At 49.1% G+C, this 15,310-nt stretch overlaps 1 protein-coding gene across 6 annotated transcripts; it reads right to left on the bottom strand.

The window, feature by feature from the left end:
• Positions 1-4,502: 4,502 nt before the first annotated feature.
• On the bottom strand, positions 4,503-13,256 carry Tmem128 (transmembrane protein 128). Of its 6 annotated transcripts, none has more exons than XM_010641823.2 (5): positions 13,143-13,256; positions 11,248-11,389; positions 9,085-9,243; positions 6,203-6,309; positions 4,503-5,657 (listed from the first exon to the last, which is right to left on the bottom strand). In XM_010641823.2, exons 1-4 carry the CDS (start codon positions 13,237-13,239, stop codon positions 6,210-6,212), a joined length of 498 nt encoding a protein of 165 aa, XP_010640125.1. In that variant the 5' UTR covers positions 13,240-13,256; the 3' UTR covers positions 4,503-5,657; positions 6,203-6,209. The 6 variants fall into 6 exon arrangements, with proteins under 6 accessions (XP_010640125.1, XP_010640126.1, XP_010640127.1 ...); XM_010641824.2 differs by having other exon boundaries at positions 4,503-5,243; XM_010641825.2 differs by having other exon boundaries at positions 4,503-5,054.
• Positions 13,257-15,310: the final 2,054 nt, after the last annotated feature.

Raw genomic sequence — 15,310 nt, 5'->3', positions numbered from 1 at the left:
TCTTCTGTGGGTCTGTCTGTCTGGGGGGCCAGGTGGCCTGAGCCACTTCCTAAGAAAAGAGCACACCCTCCCCTCCCCCAGGGGTAGGGACCCCAGTGCCTCCAGGAGCCCAGCCCTGGGGTCCCTCCGGTGCAGAGGTTGAGAGGAGAGGCTAGGACCCCCAGGGCAGTGGGAGAGGAGTGCTGGGGGCCTCCTGGGTGAGCGCTGTGTGACTCACCACCCCCGCCCCAGGGGTTTACTTCTCCCCAGCTGCCTGCCCTCTTGGAAGAGCTGGATTTGAAACAAGGGGCCCCCAGGGAGTATGCACTAAACCAAGCAGATTGCAGTAGTAATCTGACTGCTAAAGGTGGGAAACTCTGGACCCAAGAGGAGGCAGGCAGAGGCCTCGCCTTCATTCAGTTTACTCCATCATTGACCCACACATTCTCACCTGTCCCGGGCACTTGGGATACAGCCATGGAACACTGTGCCCTCCAGAGCTACGAAAGGCCAGCCAGACTCAGCAGGCAGCTTCTCCGGTGCCATCCCAGACAGCCTGCCCAGCCCTTGGAAGTGGGCAGAGCGCAGGGTGGGGGCGGGAGCTGCCAGGAGGGAGGTGCTGCCTGGCAGGAAGGCTGGGAGGTGCCCAGAGGCAACACCTTTGAGGTCTTCATGCAGGAGGAGCTGGGCACGGAGAGGGCCTGCCAGGAAAGCAGCCAGCCTGGATAGAGAATGTGAGATGACCCGCAGACCCAGAGACCTGTCCACCTTGTCCTGAGCCTTAGTGCATGGCCCTCGCTGTGTCCCAAGAGTGAAGGAGGCCTGGGTCTCCTTGGCAGCCCATGAGGGCATAGAGCAAGCCACAGGCCTCTCTCTACACTCTGTCCCTTACCTGCTTTATGTCCCTTCTTAGAATGCATTACCTGCACTGTGCGGAACCTGTGCCCTATCTCTTACTTGGCAGCAAAAGCTCTATGAGAGGGGCTTTGTCTTGTTCCCTGCTGTCTCCAGCTTACAGAAGTGTAGTGCCCATCACATAGTAGGTCTTCAGGAGAGATATGCAGTGTGGATGGATGGATGGATGAGTGGATGATAGATGGGGGATGGAGGGATGGGCTGTCTGGATGGTGGACGGATGGATGGATGGGTGGATGGATGGGTGGATGGGTGGACGGATGGGTGGATGGGTGGATGGATGAGTGGATGATGCCTGAAAAGAGAAGGCCCTCGAATATCTGCCTGATCTGTCTTCTTCTGTGGCCTTTTCCCCTCTCCATCACCCCTATTTCTCACCTATCACAGTAACTTTCTTAACCATCTTTAGTTCCGAGCCCCCTAAAGACAGAAGTACATCTGACTGATTCTTCTCTCTTGCATTAGGCATGAGCTTTTCTTTTTTTTTTTCCAGCCCTCTGGGGACAGCAAGGTGAAGCTCACAGCTTGTGCCATGGCTGGCAGATGCCAGGGACCCCACAAATGCCTCAGGCTCCCATAAACATCAAACCACTTGTGTTCCATTTCAGGTTTCACAAGGCACATTCCCATCCATTACCTCTCTTTCATGAGTCAGCCCAAAGCCACACGGACTTGCAGGAAAAGGCAGCATCAAGGGGTGGACAGGTGGGGGAGGTCTTAAGTCAGTCTGCAGGATTTGGATCCAGTTCTGTCCTTCCACATGGGGCTGTGATGCTGCAGCTGTCCACTCTGGGGTGGTGGCACCCTGTGAAGCAAAAGCACCTGAGAACTTTCCCTGAGCCTTTTCTGCCCACGGGAGAATGTCAAGTGACCACCGATGTGGGTTAAGGAAGGGAAGCCATGCAGTGGGGTCAGTGTGCATGAGATCTGGGCCACCTACAAGTACAGCTCACTTGTTCACACACCTGCTCCAGTCCAGGCCCATAGAGGCCACTTCTGTCTGATAATGTATTGCTGTGGTGCTCGCCCAGCTTATAGCTCGGTGAACCAGATGACATCTGGTTCACATGGGGAGCTGAGGTCCTGTGGTCACATCTCATGAGTAGTGAGAAGCTGTTTCTCCAGAGGGAAGGAGTTATCTGCAGAAGAGGGTCTGGGTTTGCCCCTCAAACCCTTGTGCTCTGGGCTGTGATCCTCGTGCAGGTCCCTGCCCATCTTCATCCAGCACCACTGCTTTCCAAAGTCCACCCCCCCACATCAGCATCACAGCGTGGCTGGGTTTTTGGACTGCAGCAGGCAGAAAAATGGTACCCAGAGATGTCCATGCTGTTTCCTGATGATTTATTTTGTTATGCTTTAGAGCTAAAACACCCCCCAAAAGTCTCCAGTTTCAGAGGTGTGGCTTTTGGAAGGTGATTGGATTATGGGGTGTAAAGTCACCAGCGATTTATCCATGGATGAGTTCACAGAATAGTGTGCAGTTAGGACCTGCGACAGATGGAGCCGGGTTACTGGGGTGTGACTGGGAAGGGTGTGTTCTTGTCCCAGTTCCTCCCGCTCTCCCTCTGCTTCCTGGCTGGCGTGGGGGAGCAGCTTTCTTCCACCATGCCCTTCTGCCTTTTCTGCCTTGGAACCAATCGACCATGGACTGAATCCTCTGAAAACTGAGCCAAAATAACCTCTCCTTCTTTAAACTGTGGGCGCTTTTGCAGTGATGGGAAAGTAACTAATACATTACATTATGAGGCAAAAGGAACACGGAAGATGGGACCTGGGACCTCGAAATAGACTGTGTTGGGTTACCGGAGTGGGTCCAGTGTAAGCACAGAGGCCTGTGAGAGTGAAGGAGTGAGCGGAAGAGTAGGTCAAAAGAACAAGATAATGCCGGAAGATGAGGGCAGGAAGTCAACACATAAGAGGGACAAAAACTGCTACCACTGGCCCTGAAGGTGGAGGAAAGGAGCCGCATGGCAAAGAATGCAGATGGCCTCCAGAAGCTGAGCGTGACCCTCAATGGCCAGGTAAGAAGGGGCGATGTTGGTCCTACAAATGCAAGAGACTGAATTCTGCCAACCTGAAAGCAAGGACAGAGATCCCTCCAAAACCCCAGAAAGGAATGCAACCTGGAAGAGCCACCCCGACTTCCACACGCAGCACTGAGAGAGAATCCATCTCTGTTGTCTTCAGCTGCTGTCTGTGGTAACGTTTACAACAAAGAGCCAATGTGGATCCCCGCTCCTGGTCCCAACCACTCTGCTGCGGAGAACCCAAGCTGCCGCACAGAGGTCCATGCGGAGAGCGACGGCCGGCCGGCCACCATCTTGGGAAGACACTGCACGAACACAGGTGCAGTTGCATTTTCCAGGCTGCAAACAAGTCGCTCCCACCAACTCTACTCAGGTCTCAGATTCCTGAGCAGAATAAATGGAGGCCGTTGTTTTAAACCACTTCGGCTGGGTGTGGCTTGCTAGGCAGCGATACGTAACCAGAGCACACAGTGGGAAGGAGTGCAGAGGAGCAGCCACCGGGAGGCTGGCTAACGGAGCTGAAGGGCGCTCAGAGGGTCCCAAGGAAGACCATGGGGACTGGGCCACGTTCGGCTCTGTGGCTGGAAGGACGCTGGACTCCGGGTCGGGGCCAGGGGCAGACAAAGCTCCTGAGACCCTCTCTGGGCCTCTTTACACATACATGATGGCACGTTATGTGCTCTCCTTGACGTCCATGTCATAATGCAATTTTTTTAAGGGGCAGGAACACAGTTGAAGACGAGCACGGAGAACTCTTCGGTGTTTTGCTGTAAAGGGGACCAAAGCAAGGGGAACTACCTGGAGGAGGATGAGGGACCCCATTTTGTTTCTTCATTTGGAGATGGGAAGAGTACAACACATTTGCTTGCCAATAGGGACAATCTATCACAAGGAATACTGTCTGTACTCGAAATGGGTCCCCAGGCAGGTCTGGACCGGATGCCCTCATTCCCAGGGTTTCAGCCTGGAGCCCACTCCAACCCCACACACTGCTGCCTGACCCCGCTCCCCATTTGAATGACACTGACATCTCCCCAAACATGTGCACCCCTGCTGGGTTGCGCCGTCTGGACGCCCGACCCATCCCTAGGCACATGTGACCTGCTGTGAAGTTCCCGATCCGATTTGAACTTCTTCCTCTCCATTACCGCTTACTGCATGAGCACCTACTGTGTGCCAGGTAGTGTCCCAGGTGTTCTACAAACGTGTACAGGAGGGTCGACCCCAGGGTGCACACTGCCCCGTGTGCACGTGGAGAACATGCTTCACGACTGAAGGCCAGCAGCCAGCCAGGGGCAGCACGGTCCACGCATGGTGACGGCTCAGTCGCTTTGCAGGAAAACCACCACCAGGTGTGCTCAGCTTTGCCCGGCCGCCACGGCAGCTCAAATGCGGAGGGCCTGCGCTTGAAAATGCAAAGCCTACGGGCGTGAAGTCCCCTAAGAGCAGCGTAACCTCTGAAGAGAAGCCTTCGTTATCGCTGCAGCTAACTCAGTGTTAATAGCTAAAGGCACAAGCTACGCCAAAGTCTTATTTATAAAACGCAAAGAAAGTTATAAAAATATTTTATTTAAATGTCACAGAAAAATACATACTTAAGAGACTCAAAAGTTCTTATGTTAAAAATGCCAAAAGTCCAGTAATTTACACAAAGGTAAAATCAGAAGTGATGAGAAAACATACAATATTTCCCCTTGGTCCGACCGCCTAATGCAACTACTATAAAATGAGACAGTAAAGACAGCAGTGGGACTGAAGGCACGTGACACCAGAATTCCTCTGTCCACATCCGGGCGTTTAGGACCACAAACTGCTCCCCTGCAGGGGAAAAGAGCAGCATGGATTCCAACCACTGGTAGCATGTTAATGCACCTATAATGAAACCGTTACTTCCTCCAAAGATTCAGATTAACTTCGGAAAATAGTTATTTTTATATAACACAGACTTCTGAAATACAATCATCACTTGGGTTTGACAATATGCAAAAGAAATGCACTTTATTCTCCAAAGTTGCAGTTTTTCCCAGGAGACCAGGCAACACTTCAGACACAAGGATACGCTGCAACCTCTCCACTGTCCACGATGCTCTCAGCAGGCTGGACATCCGATCATTCCTGTCCACACCCGCAAGCCTGAAAGGAAACCAGCGTTCACATGCCGTGTGAGCACCCTGTGTGCAGCTCAGGACCTCACCGGAAAAAGGCACGGTTCCAGCTCGATGCCCCTACAGCACGGTGCTCTCCATTATCCAGGTCGGCGGGAAGCTCAGCGTCCCCGGCTCTGAGAAGTCAGAGCCACAGAGGTGTGTGGCCAGCAGGAGGCTGTGGAAGTCGGGCAGGGAGAGAAGTGCTGAGCCCTGAGCTGCTTGAGCAGCACCCATGAATGGGCACAAGCGGCCACTGCAGGAAGTCCCACAGGTCCTCCCACTTGGCATGACGTCTGGGGACACTGTCCACGTGACCATGGTCACGGTGCTAGCGACTATTCTCAGTCTGGCAGGAAGGGGACTATGTCCACATCTTCACAGTCAGACGCTCCCTTCAAGCCCAAGGGAGCGCAGGGCAGTGCTCAGTGGGCACGGCAGCCTCCTCGGCTCGGCACGTCACTCGTGGGCGGCAGAAACCCTTCCCTGGGCCTCGCCTGACTATCTGGACAGTGCTGCGGGAAATCCATTTCCTCCACACTGGGACACAGCGTAACACGGGAGGGTGTCTCTCTGTCCTTCCACCATGGCCCTGAACACACAGGGTAGGGCAGTCAGGCAAATACACGTTTCTCTAACACACGGCTCAGAAACCCACCCCACTGTGGAAGGTAGCAGACCCGGCAAGGTCTGAGCAGTCTTTACACAACACGGGAAAGAGAGGCTGCCCTGCCATCCACTGAATCTTTATGAGGCAGCCAGGACAGATGGAAATTGTAGGCATCCCGCCCCCGAAGTTAGGTCAAATTGCCCACGTTTCCAAACCCCCCTGCCTTAAGTTTTCTGGCCAACTATACCGCTGTGTAACTTAACAGAAGTCGGCTTCGGTACGAAACCGCCTCATGTGAGAACTTAGCTACGATGGGCGGTGCGCTGCTACCTCCAGCAGGTCTCTGAAAAGCAGGGCGCCTTCTCCGAGAAGTGGCCCTGAGAGCAAATTCCACATGAGGAAAGAGCCCAGTGGGCGAAAGGCTCCGGCGCGAGCACAGCCGAGTGACTCAGGAGTCCTCTCCAACTGTCGGGAAAGACCCTGTTCCCGTGAGATCGCCCCGAGAAACGCCGCTCTGGAGGTCTTACCCTTGGCTCATCCAAGGAGCGAGATAAACATGACGACCCCCATGAACTGTGTGAACAGCAACAGAGGAGTGAAGAACGACCACACGCTCCACAAAGCAATGTTGAAGCTGGAAGGGACCAGAAGGCGGTGAGAGTTGATGACTGTAACTTAACATCTGCAAATACATTTTACGAGAGAAAGCAGATTTAAAGAGCTCAATGTGAGGAGGAGGCTCATTCAGCAGCAGTTTTCTAAGCATCCATCATTTCCCCGATGCGTGACTTAGGCAATGTTAGAAAGGAGACACTGTAGGACACTCTAGAACCGCACCTCTTCCTGGAACCGGATCCGGGACAGCCTGTAAGAGGAGCGGGCCCAGCTCCACAGAAACTGGGGCCTCAGAGGGGTGCAGCGGCTTTCACGCCTCACACATCAGCAGGTAGAAACAGAAGGAAAACAGTGACCGTCCATCCACAAGACACTACTGAGTTCTTCATCGAGAACAATGCCAATTTTTGTCACCAAATTAAAAATAAAACACTAAGCACAAATCATTTTTAATGACTGAATTTAACAGAAGGTAACTGCAAAAACTATAAATAAATAAATTTTTCAGGGAGTTACTGGCTGTAATGTATAATATTTTGATAAATGTGAATTTTAAATAATAATAATAATCCCACTGGTCTAAAACCTGTTTCTCAGGGCAATCTCAGCCGTAGGAGAAGTAAAATCACACAATCACACAAAATCACACAAAAACCGTCCACATCGGTGACAAACAGGCTTCAACTTTAACTGAAATGAAGAAAGTTTAAACTGAATATGTATGAAACTGTATAGATTTTCCAAAATCAAAATTAAATTCATCTACTGCAAGAAAAAAACCGAATAGCTATACACAATACATGACTGGCAGGGTCATGGGATGTGTTTCTCTTCTGTCTGTATGTGACTTACAGTTTTCCTCAGTGAGCAGGTACTACTTTTTAAGCAGAAAAACACCTTTCTTCTTTTACTGAGCACCTATTGACTTACGGAGGATACTTACTGGGCATTGTTTGAAAACAAAAACAACTGTGAGGGCGACAACAGGGACACAGGTAAGGACACACTGGTGTCAGGTGGCACGGCACTCACAGGTAACCTACGCACGTCCTCCCCTGCACCTCAAATGCTGTCTAGGGTTACACCTAAGACCTAACACTATGAAAGTGCTACGTAAACAGCTAGCACACCACACTGCTCAGAGAATGACAAGAGGGAAAATCTGTACGCATGCAGGACAGATGCAGCTTTTCTTCTCCTGGCCACTGTCGGCCGAGTGCACAGCTGCGGAAGCCACGAGCACAGCGCCAGCTGCACCACCACGGTGTGAATCTCAACCCCAGTGCCTATGGGCACACACGTAAACACATGCGTGTGCGCGCGCACACACACACAGAGCAGACTCACGCACGTGTGCCGCAAGACATACGTACAGGAGTGTCCCTCTTCATGGCACCCTTCATAATACTCGACAGTGACAGCTAAACTGGGACTCAGTTATACAATGCAATGCTGAAAAGCAATGAAATTAATGGCACTCGGAAGCCACAAGAACTGTACAATGTCACACACGCAGAATCAAATGTAAAATAAAGACACCACATAAACCCATCTCTATAAAGTTCACAAAAACAGACACAGTGAGCCGGGGGTGTGGCACATGACTGGAATCCAGGCATCCTGGGAGGATAAGGCAGGAGGATCCCAAATTTGAGCCACGCTGGGTAACTTAGCAAGACCCTGCCTCAAAAAAGAGGAGGATTGAACCCAGAGCCTTTGCACTGAGCAGTATCCCCAGTATTCAGAGCAAACAAACAAACAAACAAAATAACAGGCCAGGGATGTAGCTCAGTGACGCCACACCTACCTGGCAAGCACAAGGTCCCTGAGTTCAATTCCCAGTACCAAAACACATATATAAAAAAGAATAGACAGTGCACAAATAGAGCACTTAAGGGATGCAAAAGTAAGCAGTCACTGTGAAGGTTGGGATGGCCTTCACTTGTGGCAGGCAGGAAGACACTGGGCTGGGAGGGGAATGACGGGGTCACCAGGTGCAGGGTCAGACTGTCCTAAGCGGGTGTAGTTTCCCCATGGTGCTATCTCATGGTTAATTCTTCCAGCTGTACATTTTTTTTTTTTCTTGAGACAGGGTCTCACTACGTAGTTGAGACTGACATGGAACTCACTATGTAGCCCAGGCTGGTCTCGAATTCACAGTGATCCTCTTGCCTCAGCCTCCCGAGTGCTGGGATTACAGGCATGCGCCAACACGCCTGACTTGTACATTTGTTGTTGTTGTTTTTTTTTTTTTTGGTACCGGGGATTGAACTTGGGTCCTTGCACTTGCAAGGCAGGCCACCAAACCCGAGCTAAATCCCCAGCCCCTACATTTGTTTTTATACTTATGTGTATGTGTCATGTATCACAATGAGAAGAGCGTCGTCATTGGTCTTTTAATAAACGCCGTCCTCTGTATTTAGATAATGCGTTTACACAGAGAGAACAGAGGCACAGTGGTACCTCAGCTCACAAACCTAATTCATTCCACAATCCCAGGGCAGATGGCCCGAGCTCACACAGGGGAGAGTCATGGTCTTGTCTGTCACCCAAGGTGGAGTTCGCAAATGGCAGCAAAATTCTGCAGAAAGCTTCCTTTCAGGAACCAAACTGTTTGACAACAGCAGCGTTTGTGAAGTGAGGTATTACTAAGAGACGAAGGACAGGAAGAGCTAGGAGACCACTGTCCTGTTACACCCTATTTCTATTTTATAAAGTTTTGGGCCAAACACATCACTACCTGATATGGAAAAGTGCGTTTTAATTCATATTCATCAGGTCCAAGTTAACTTACCAAACTCCCGCTGCGATGAAAGTGGCAGTTGTGATGGGCACCAGTGCCGGATACCTGACATCGTACTGTTCGATGCCACGGTACCACTCCAGGTAGACGATGCAGTAAAAAGCCACGGATAAACTGGCAAGCAGCAAGGCAGTGCCAAGGAGAAACCAGCTGCAGAGACAAAACAGCACAGGCTGAGGGGCCTCGGCAATCAGGAGGTGCTCGGCAGCTTTCACTGACAGCCAAAGGGACGGCTTCCAAAAGGTCAGCGGGAAAAGGGGCGCAAAGGGACCCATAACCTCAGCTTTCTGAAAGTCTCAACCTAATGGGGACAGGGGGAGAAAAAAGAACTCGGGATTAAAGTGAGACCTTACAGCCGCGCCAGTGGCTGAGTTCTCATCGGCCAACAGCCAGAAAGAACCCGGCCATGGCGATGCGTACACTTCGGAGCACAGGGAAGAGGGCAGCTGCCTGGGTGCTCCTGAGGTCCTGAGTGAGAGGGAAAAAGACTGGCAGGAAGGACCACCAACTCCTCCACTGTAAGCAGAGCTTCATGCACTACTGAAATCAATTAGGAGGAGAGACACTGAATTCAAATTCTCTCTCATAAAAGCTGTAAAGGAGCTGGGGTACAACTTCCTGTAATAGCTGGGGTATAATCTGTGCATCACCCCAAGAGTCAGGTGTTACAATCTCGGTTCCCAGTGTAACCGTGTTGAAGTTGGTGGGACCTTAACGAGGAGGAGACACAGGAGTTGACGTTCCTCTTGTAGGAATTCATTCTTGTCCTTGAGGGCCTGCCCGGTCCCTGCCAAGGCCTGGTACCTCCCTTTGGTGTCTCTCTCGCTCTCTCATACACACACGTGTGCCTGTGTGCTCTCTGCACACCCACCTTTCCTTCTGATTCTCCACCATGTTGTGACACAGCCAGGGGCACCTCGCTACTTGGACCTCCAGCCACCAGAAAGGAGCCAATAAAACTTCTTTTCTACACATAAACAAAGCAGACTCAAACACCTCCTATTTTCATAATATCTTCTGTTCTGCCCCAAAGAACAATGTCTTTTTCCTCCCTACAATTCCACCACAGGCAGCTTCTACAGCCCCTTCCTTCCAGCCCCCACTGGTCACGGGAGGTCACATTTGGAGAGTCCTTCCCATCCTCCCCCAACACCTTTTGCTTCTCAGGGGTCTAGATCCATGCTACAGAAAGGGAGAGCAGAGGGCCACAGCAGGCACTGGCTGGAGGCCCCACAATGGCCAAGCTCCAGACTCCTAGGACCCACTGGTACTTCCAAGTAATTGCTCTTGCCCCTGCACAAGCCAGCCCTCCAAGACCAGGTCTGACGGCTCCCTTTTCTGTCTCCTGGGCATCTCCTCATCTGTCGGAGGACCCTGGGGTATAATTCGCAGCCTCCTGCTCCACGCCTGCTCCTGAGATTAGACTAGAAGGATCTCAGTCCCTGTGAAGGAGGGACTATGCCATTCAAAGCTTCCGACTCCTCCTACTGGCAACCTATACACAATTCTCAGTCACACCCTCTGGTTACCCTGCCACTGTGACTCTCTGAAACATACCGAGAGCCAGTTCTCACTGGCTACTTCCTCCCAGCATTCTGCACTTTGTCCTCACAAAGAGCTTTAGCCAGTCTCTTCCTCCAATGTTCTCCAAATGGATTAAGAACTCCTGAAATGTACTACATTTCTCATCGTACAACACATTTGGGCTGAAAAGGCACACTGAATGATCCTCAGTTCCCATCCACCCAGCAACATCCTCTTATTTGTCTTGTTTTCTCCATTTTCCTGAGGCATAACTGACAAAGTGAATTTATATTCAAGGTGTACAATGTGATGATCTGATGTATGTATACGCTGAAAACTGATTACTATAATCGAGTAGATTCACATGCATTACTTCAAGTTTACCACTGGGTGTGGTAAAACCACTTCAAATCTACCCCCCTAAGCAAATATCAGTTATACAACATAGTAACCTCTTCATCTCATAGCCACAAAGTTGTACCCTTTGACCAACATCTCTTATTCTTCTTTGCATCACCGGCACCTCCAACGCGGTGTCTGGAAGAGACTACAAGTTTACTGAATGTCGGAAGAATTCCAAGAAAAATAAGACAAGGATATTTAATGTATGGAGCAAAAAAGTTTTCTTACCTACTGGTGTGGAAGTTTTCTTTAAGGGTTTTAAAGAAATCAACATAATAGGTCACAATGATGGATGCTAAAATCCAGAATCCAGAATGGATATTGAGTCTTGGAAGAGGTTTTTCTTTTGTCTCAACAATTGTAGAACTCTCTGCAAATAAGAAAGATTTCAACTCACTAAGTTATTGAATTACAAAAAAAAATTACACCTACTTCAAGCCAAATAGTCGTTGCCTAGTGCTTCCTAATAACCAGAATCTCTCCCAAAATAATACCAAATTCTCCTATAAAAGACAGGTTTACATTTGCATAATTAATTGGAGCCCACTATAAAATATGTTCAATAAAGCCAACTTATTTCCTCTATGTGAATTTTGAAAGCAAATTCACACTTTTATAATCTTTTGGATACAATGGTGCCATCTAGAATATAGGAATTTTACTATGTTTCACACTTCCTATAGGAGAGTAGTCTTTTTTTTTTAGTCTTATTTCAAAAAAATACCAAATGAAATGTGAGCGTATAAAATGGACATATGACTTTCCAAGAATATATTACAACAAAACATTTTAAACAAACATAATTTTTTTTCTTTTTCTTTTCTTTTTTGTGGTACTGAGGATTGAACTCGAGCCCTTGTGCTTGGCACAGTGGGCAGTGGGACCACCAGGCCAAATCCCCGGCCCAACAAACACCTTGTGAAGGCAGCTCAGACGTGGAAAGGGTAAGCCATACCTCCATTGCCAACACAGTGGTCTCAGTAGATAAAACACATGAACTGAACATGGGACATGAACTGAAAGGTGATTCTGACATGCCTTCCACGTTCATGTAAGAATACTGGGCCATATATGGAGTTCTGGATCTTTAGATGACATCAGAATCTCCAGGGAGCTTGTAGATAACACAAGCTCTTGGAATTATCCTCAAAACCCGTAAATCGTGCCGGAGTATGACAATACTTGTATTTATCTTGAAAAAGTTTTATAACATACACGATAAAAAAAATCTAAAATGAACTCTCTCCTGTCTTTACTCTTAGTTCCTCTGTGCAGAAGCAACCATCACCAACAATCTATTAAATTCTTCCATATTTGATCTACAGGTGAACATGCAAGTTACGTTCTGTGCCCAAATGGTAGCACATAATTCCCTTTGCAAAGTCATCTACACTGGTATATATAAGTCTGCCCAATGTACCATGTGTAAAACACACTCAAGTTAGACGTGATGATGCACGCCTATGCTGTAATCCCAGCATTCCTGGTCGCTGGGGCTGCAAGACTGCAACTTCAACAATGTTGCAACTCAGCAAGACAGTCTCAAAATTTGAAAATTTAAAAATAAGTAAGGCTAGCCGGGGATTTAGCTCAGTGGTTCCGCTGCCTGCTTCATAAGCACAAAGTCCCGAGTTCAATCCCCGGCACCAAATAAATAAATAAATAAAATTAATTTTTAAAAAAATAAGTAAGGCTGAGGATATAGCTCTGTGCAAAAGCCTTGTGTCTAATCCTCCATACCAGCGCCCAAAAAAATCCAAAACGAAATATTTTGCACATGCGTCTTCGTGTAATGGTTCAAACATATATCTTTGGCAAATTCTTAAGACTTAGAACCTATGGATAGTTTTACTGGACCTCTCCAAACAGGTATTAAACCCGCTACCAGGGAAACCTGAAGCGCAGCTGAGATGGAGATGCGCAGGGTTACGTAATCGCTAAGGCTCTTTCAAGACATTAAGTACCCGACTTGCAAAATGACTTCAGAGGTCTTGAAAAATGAAACCCTGCCTCCTCCAGCCTGGGCTGGAGCCGTGACTGGCCACTGCGGGAGGCGGTTTTCGCGCGCCTCGTTTCGGAGAAGCTCGGGACGGCTCGGAACAAGGCCGGGGAGAGCGCCTCACCCCGCCCGGTGTCGCCCTCGTGGTCCAGCCGGGCCTCGGCGTCTGTGGGAATCAGGTAACGCCGGCGAAGCTGCTCCCGAGCCCACGGAGCGTCCATCTTGGCACCGCCCGAAGCGCGACGGAAGTGACGTCAAATATATAGCACTTCCGGTGTCTGCTGACGGGGGCTGTCTCTCAACGCCAGGGCTAGAAGCTATATTATCTTTGAGACTTTTGTAAATGAGAAGCTAAAATTTACCTTTTAGAGTTCGCCCTCAAATAAAAAAAATGGTATAAATTTTAAAATAGTATTGATATTTCCTGGTCTCTAAAATACTGAAGGTTTACTACATTTATTCTGATCTACGGAAGCCCTGAAGGACCACGATTACAATGCTGCGGAATTCATCCAGGGTACAGATGTCCAGCCCAGCGTGCGGAGCTTTCTATGGCCTGCCAGAGTCAAAAATATAGAACATTGTCCTCCATCCAGGCCTAGAGTCTCAACCCCAAGTACCCTTCCCTCCCCTGATTTTCTGGAGTCACCTTGTTACACTGGAAAATGTTGAGTGGATCCTGGGACGAGGAACGGACCGCTGGACTGGCCGAGTGGGCACTGCTCTTGGAAGCAGAGGGGCCGCCTAGGGAAGCAGGATGCAGGCTGTCTCCCACTCGGTACCAGAAGCCCCACAAGAAAGTTGGTTTTTAGAAGTAATGTTCCACAAACTACCCTAAAGAGTGTGCACTAGTGACTGAGAGGCAACTTTACTTGGTTATAATACTAAATTCTCAACCCAGAGAAGAGCTAAAAGCCTCATAGCCACAACAAGGGAATTAGCGACATACCCACAGGGTGCAGCTGCACAGGATCTTCCTAGCCCATGGATGAGTCACCTTCCTGCCCTCTGCCAACACACCTTCCCTGCCCTAGCTTCGAGGAGTCGCGACTTGGGAATGGATTCCCCACGATTTCCCTATTTGCTGCAAATTAATTTTGCTCTGTGTAACAGTTGATTTCCTGTTCCTTTCCACCAAGAAGTGGTGACACTGACCACTTTGCTGAACCTGGGCAAGAAATGAATCTCTCTCTGTTCTGTTTCCCCTCCTGCCCAATGGTAATTAGACCTGCCTCTGGATTTGTTGGACCGTTTAAGGGAAGAGCACAGTCAGTGTTCCTATTAGCCCCCTTCTCCCTGCTTGTGAGACACTACCCCTCCTGGCATCTGGGGACAGACTTACTTTCCGGGCAAACTGCCCTTTCCCATGCGACTCAGCACCTATAAACTGTGTTTCACTAGTTCAAAACTCTCATTATCCATAATCCTGTTCACTGTTCTCCCACTCTTTTCCTACTGGATCATGTGCTGAGAAATGTCACGCTTAACCAAGCGTTTCCTGAGCATTTGCTGTTTGCTGGGAACTGTTAGGCATCACTCTAGGCAGTGAGATGAGTAAGACACTGGCCTCGCACTTAAGGAGCTTCTGCTCTGAAGGTGACCTCGAGGACATACTGCAAGACGATAGAGTATGATATTTACGTGGCAGAAGCGTTTTGTTAATTCAACCAACAGTCATTTCCCAAGCAACTACATGTGAGAAGATAGGACTGAGGGAGGAATGCAGTGGCAGCAATGGCTCCAATACAGTGCCGCATCAGAAACAGTAGATGTGGGGTAAGGGGAGTCCTGAATAAGGGCGGTGTGTGCTGCTGGGCTTGTGACTTAGCAAGGAAGTGATTTGGGACAGGTTGAACTCAGGGCTCCACAGGCCAGAAAGTTCAGGAAGAAACAGTGAATGAGTCAGCAGGTGTGCTTTAATATCTACATGTTGCGGTATTTGTAAAAGCAATGTAATAAAAATATTTAAGATAAAACTCAAGTTACCGCTGATTTGTTTCTGTGATTCTTTAGCCTCTCTACATGTTGTTTGAGTGAAGGACTTAAAGCAGAGATCATATGGCCTTTCTAAACAAAAACTCCTTTTGCCTGTTCTTTCCCCTTTCTTTTCTTCCCAGACTCCTAAAGAACTAAATTCCTCTCTTCTTTACCCTCCCTTTTCTCCTCTTGTATGAGGTTAGAAGTCTCGTTAATAGGAAGTAAATCCTCACTGTTAAACACAGCCTTTTCTGTTGATTGTCTCCTTGAGGAAAGGTCAGCTATGGGTCTCCCTTGTAACCAGATAGTCCCGCA

This window comes from Fukomys damarensis, unplaced genomic scaffold (assembly GCF_012274545.1).
Source record: "Fukomys damarensis isolate Sample0158 unplaced genomic scaffold, DMR_v1.0_HiC HiC_scaffold_35, whole genome shotgun sequence".
Classification (NCBI taxonomy): domain Eukaryota; kingdom Metazoa; phylum Chordata; class Mammalia; order Rodentia; family Bathyergidae; genus Fukomys; species Fukomys damarensis.
This window is presented reverse-complemented; position numbering and strand designations above follow the sequence as displayed.

What these genes read in the sequence shown, in the direction of transcription:
- Tmem128 (XM_010641821.2), bottom strand. Translation starts at nt 13,239, where the DNA reads ATGGACGCTCCGTGGGCTCGGGAGCAGCTTCGCCGGCGTTACCTGATT. An exon ending in CGAGGGCGACACCGGGCGGG is followed by an intron (nt 11,390 to 13,142) that starts GTGAGGCGCTCT and finishes TCTTATTTGCAG; the next exon opens with AGAGTTCTACAATTGTTGAG. An exon ending in GAAAACTTCCACACCAGTAG is followed by an intron (nt 9,244 to 11,247) that starts GTAAGAAAACTT and finishes TTGTCTCTGCAG; the next exon opens with CTGGTTTCTCCTTGGCACTG.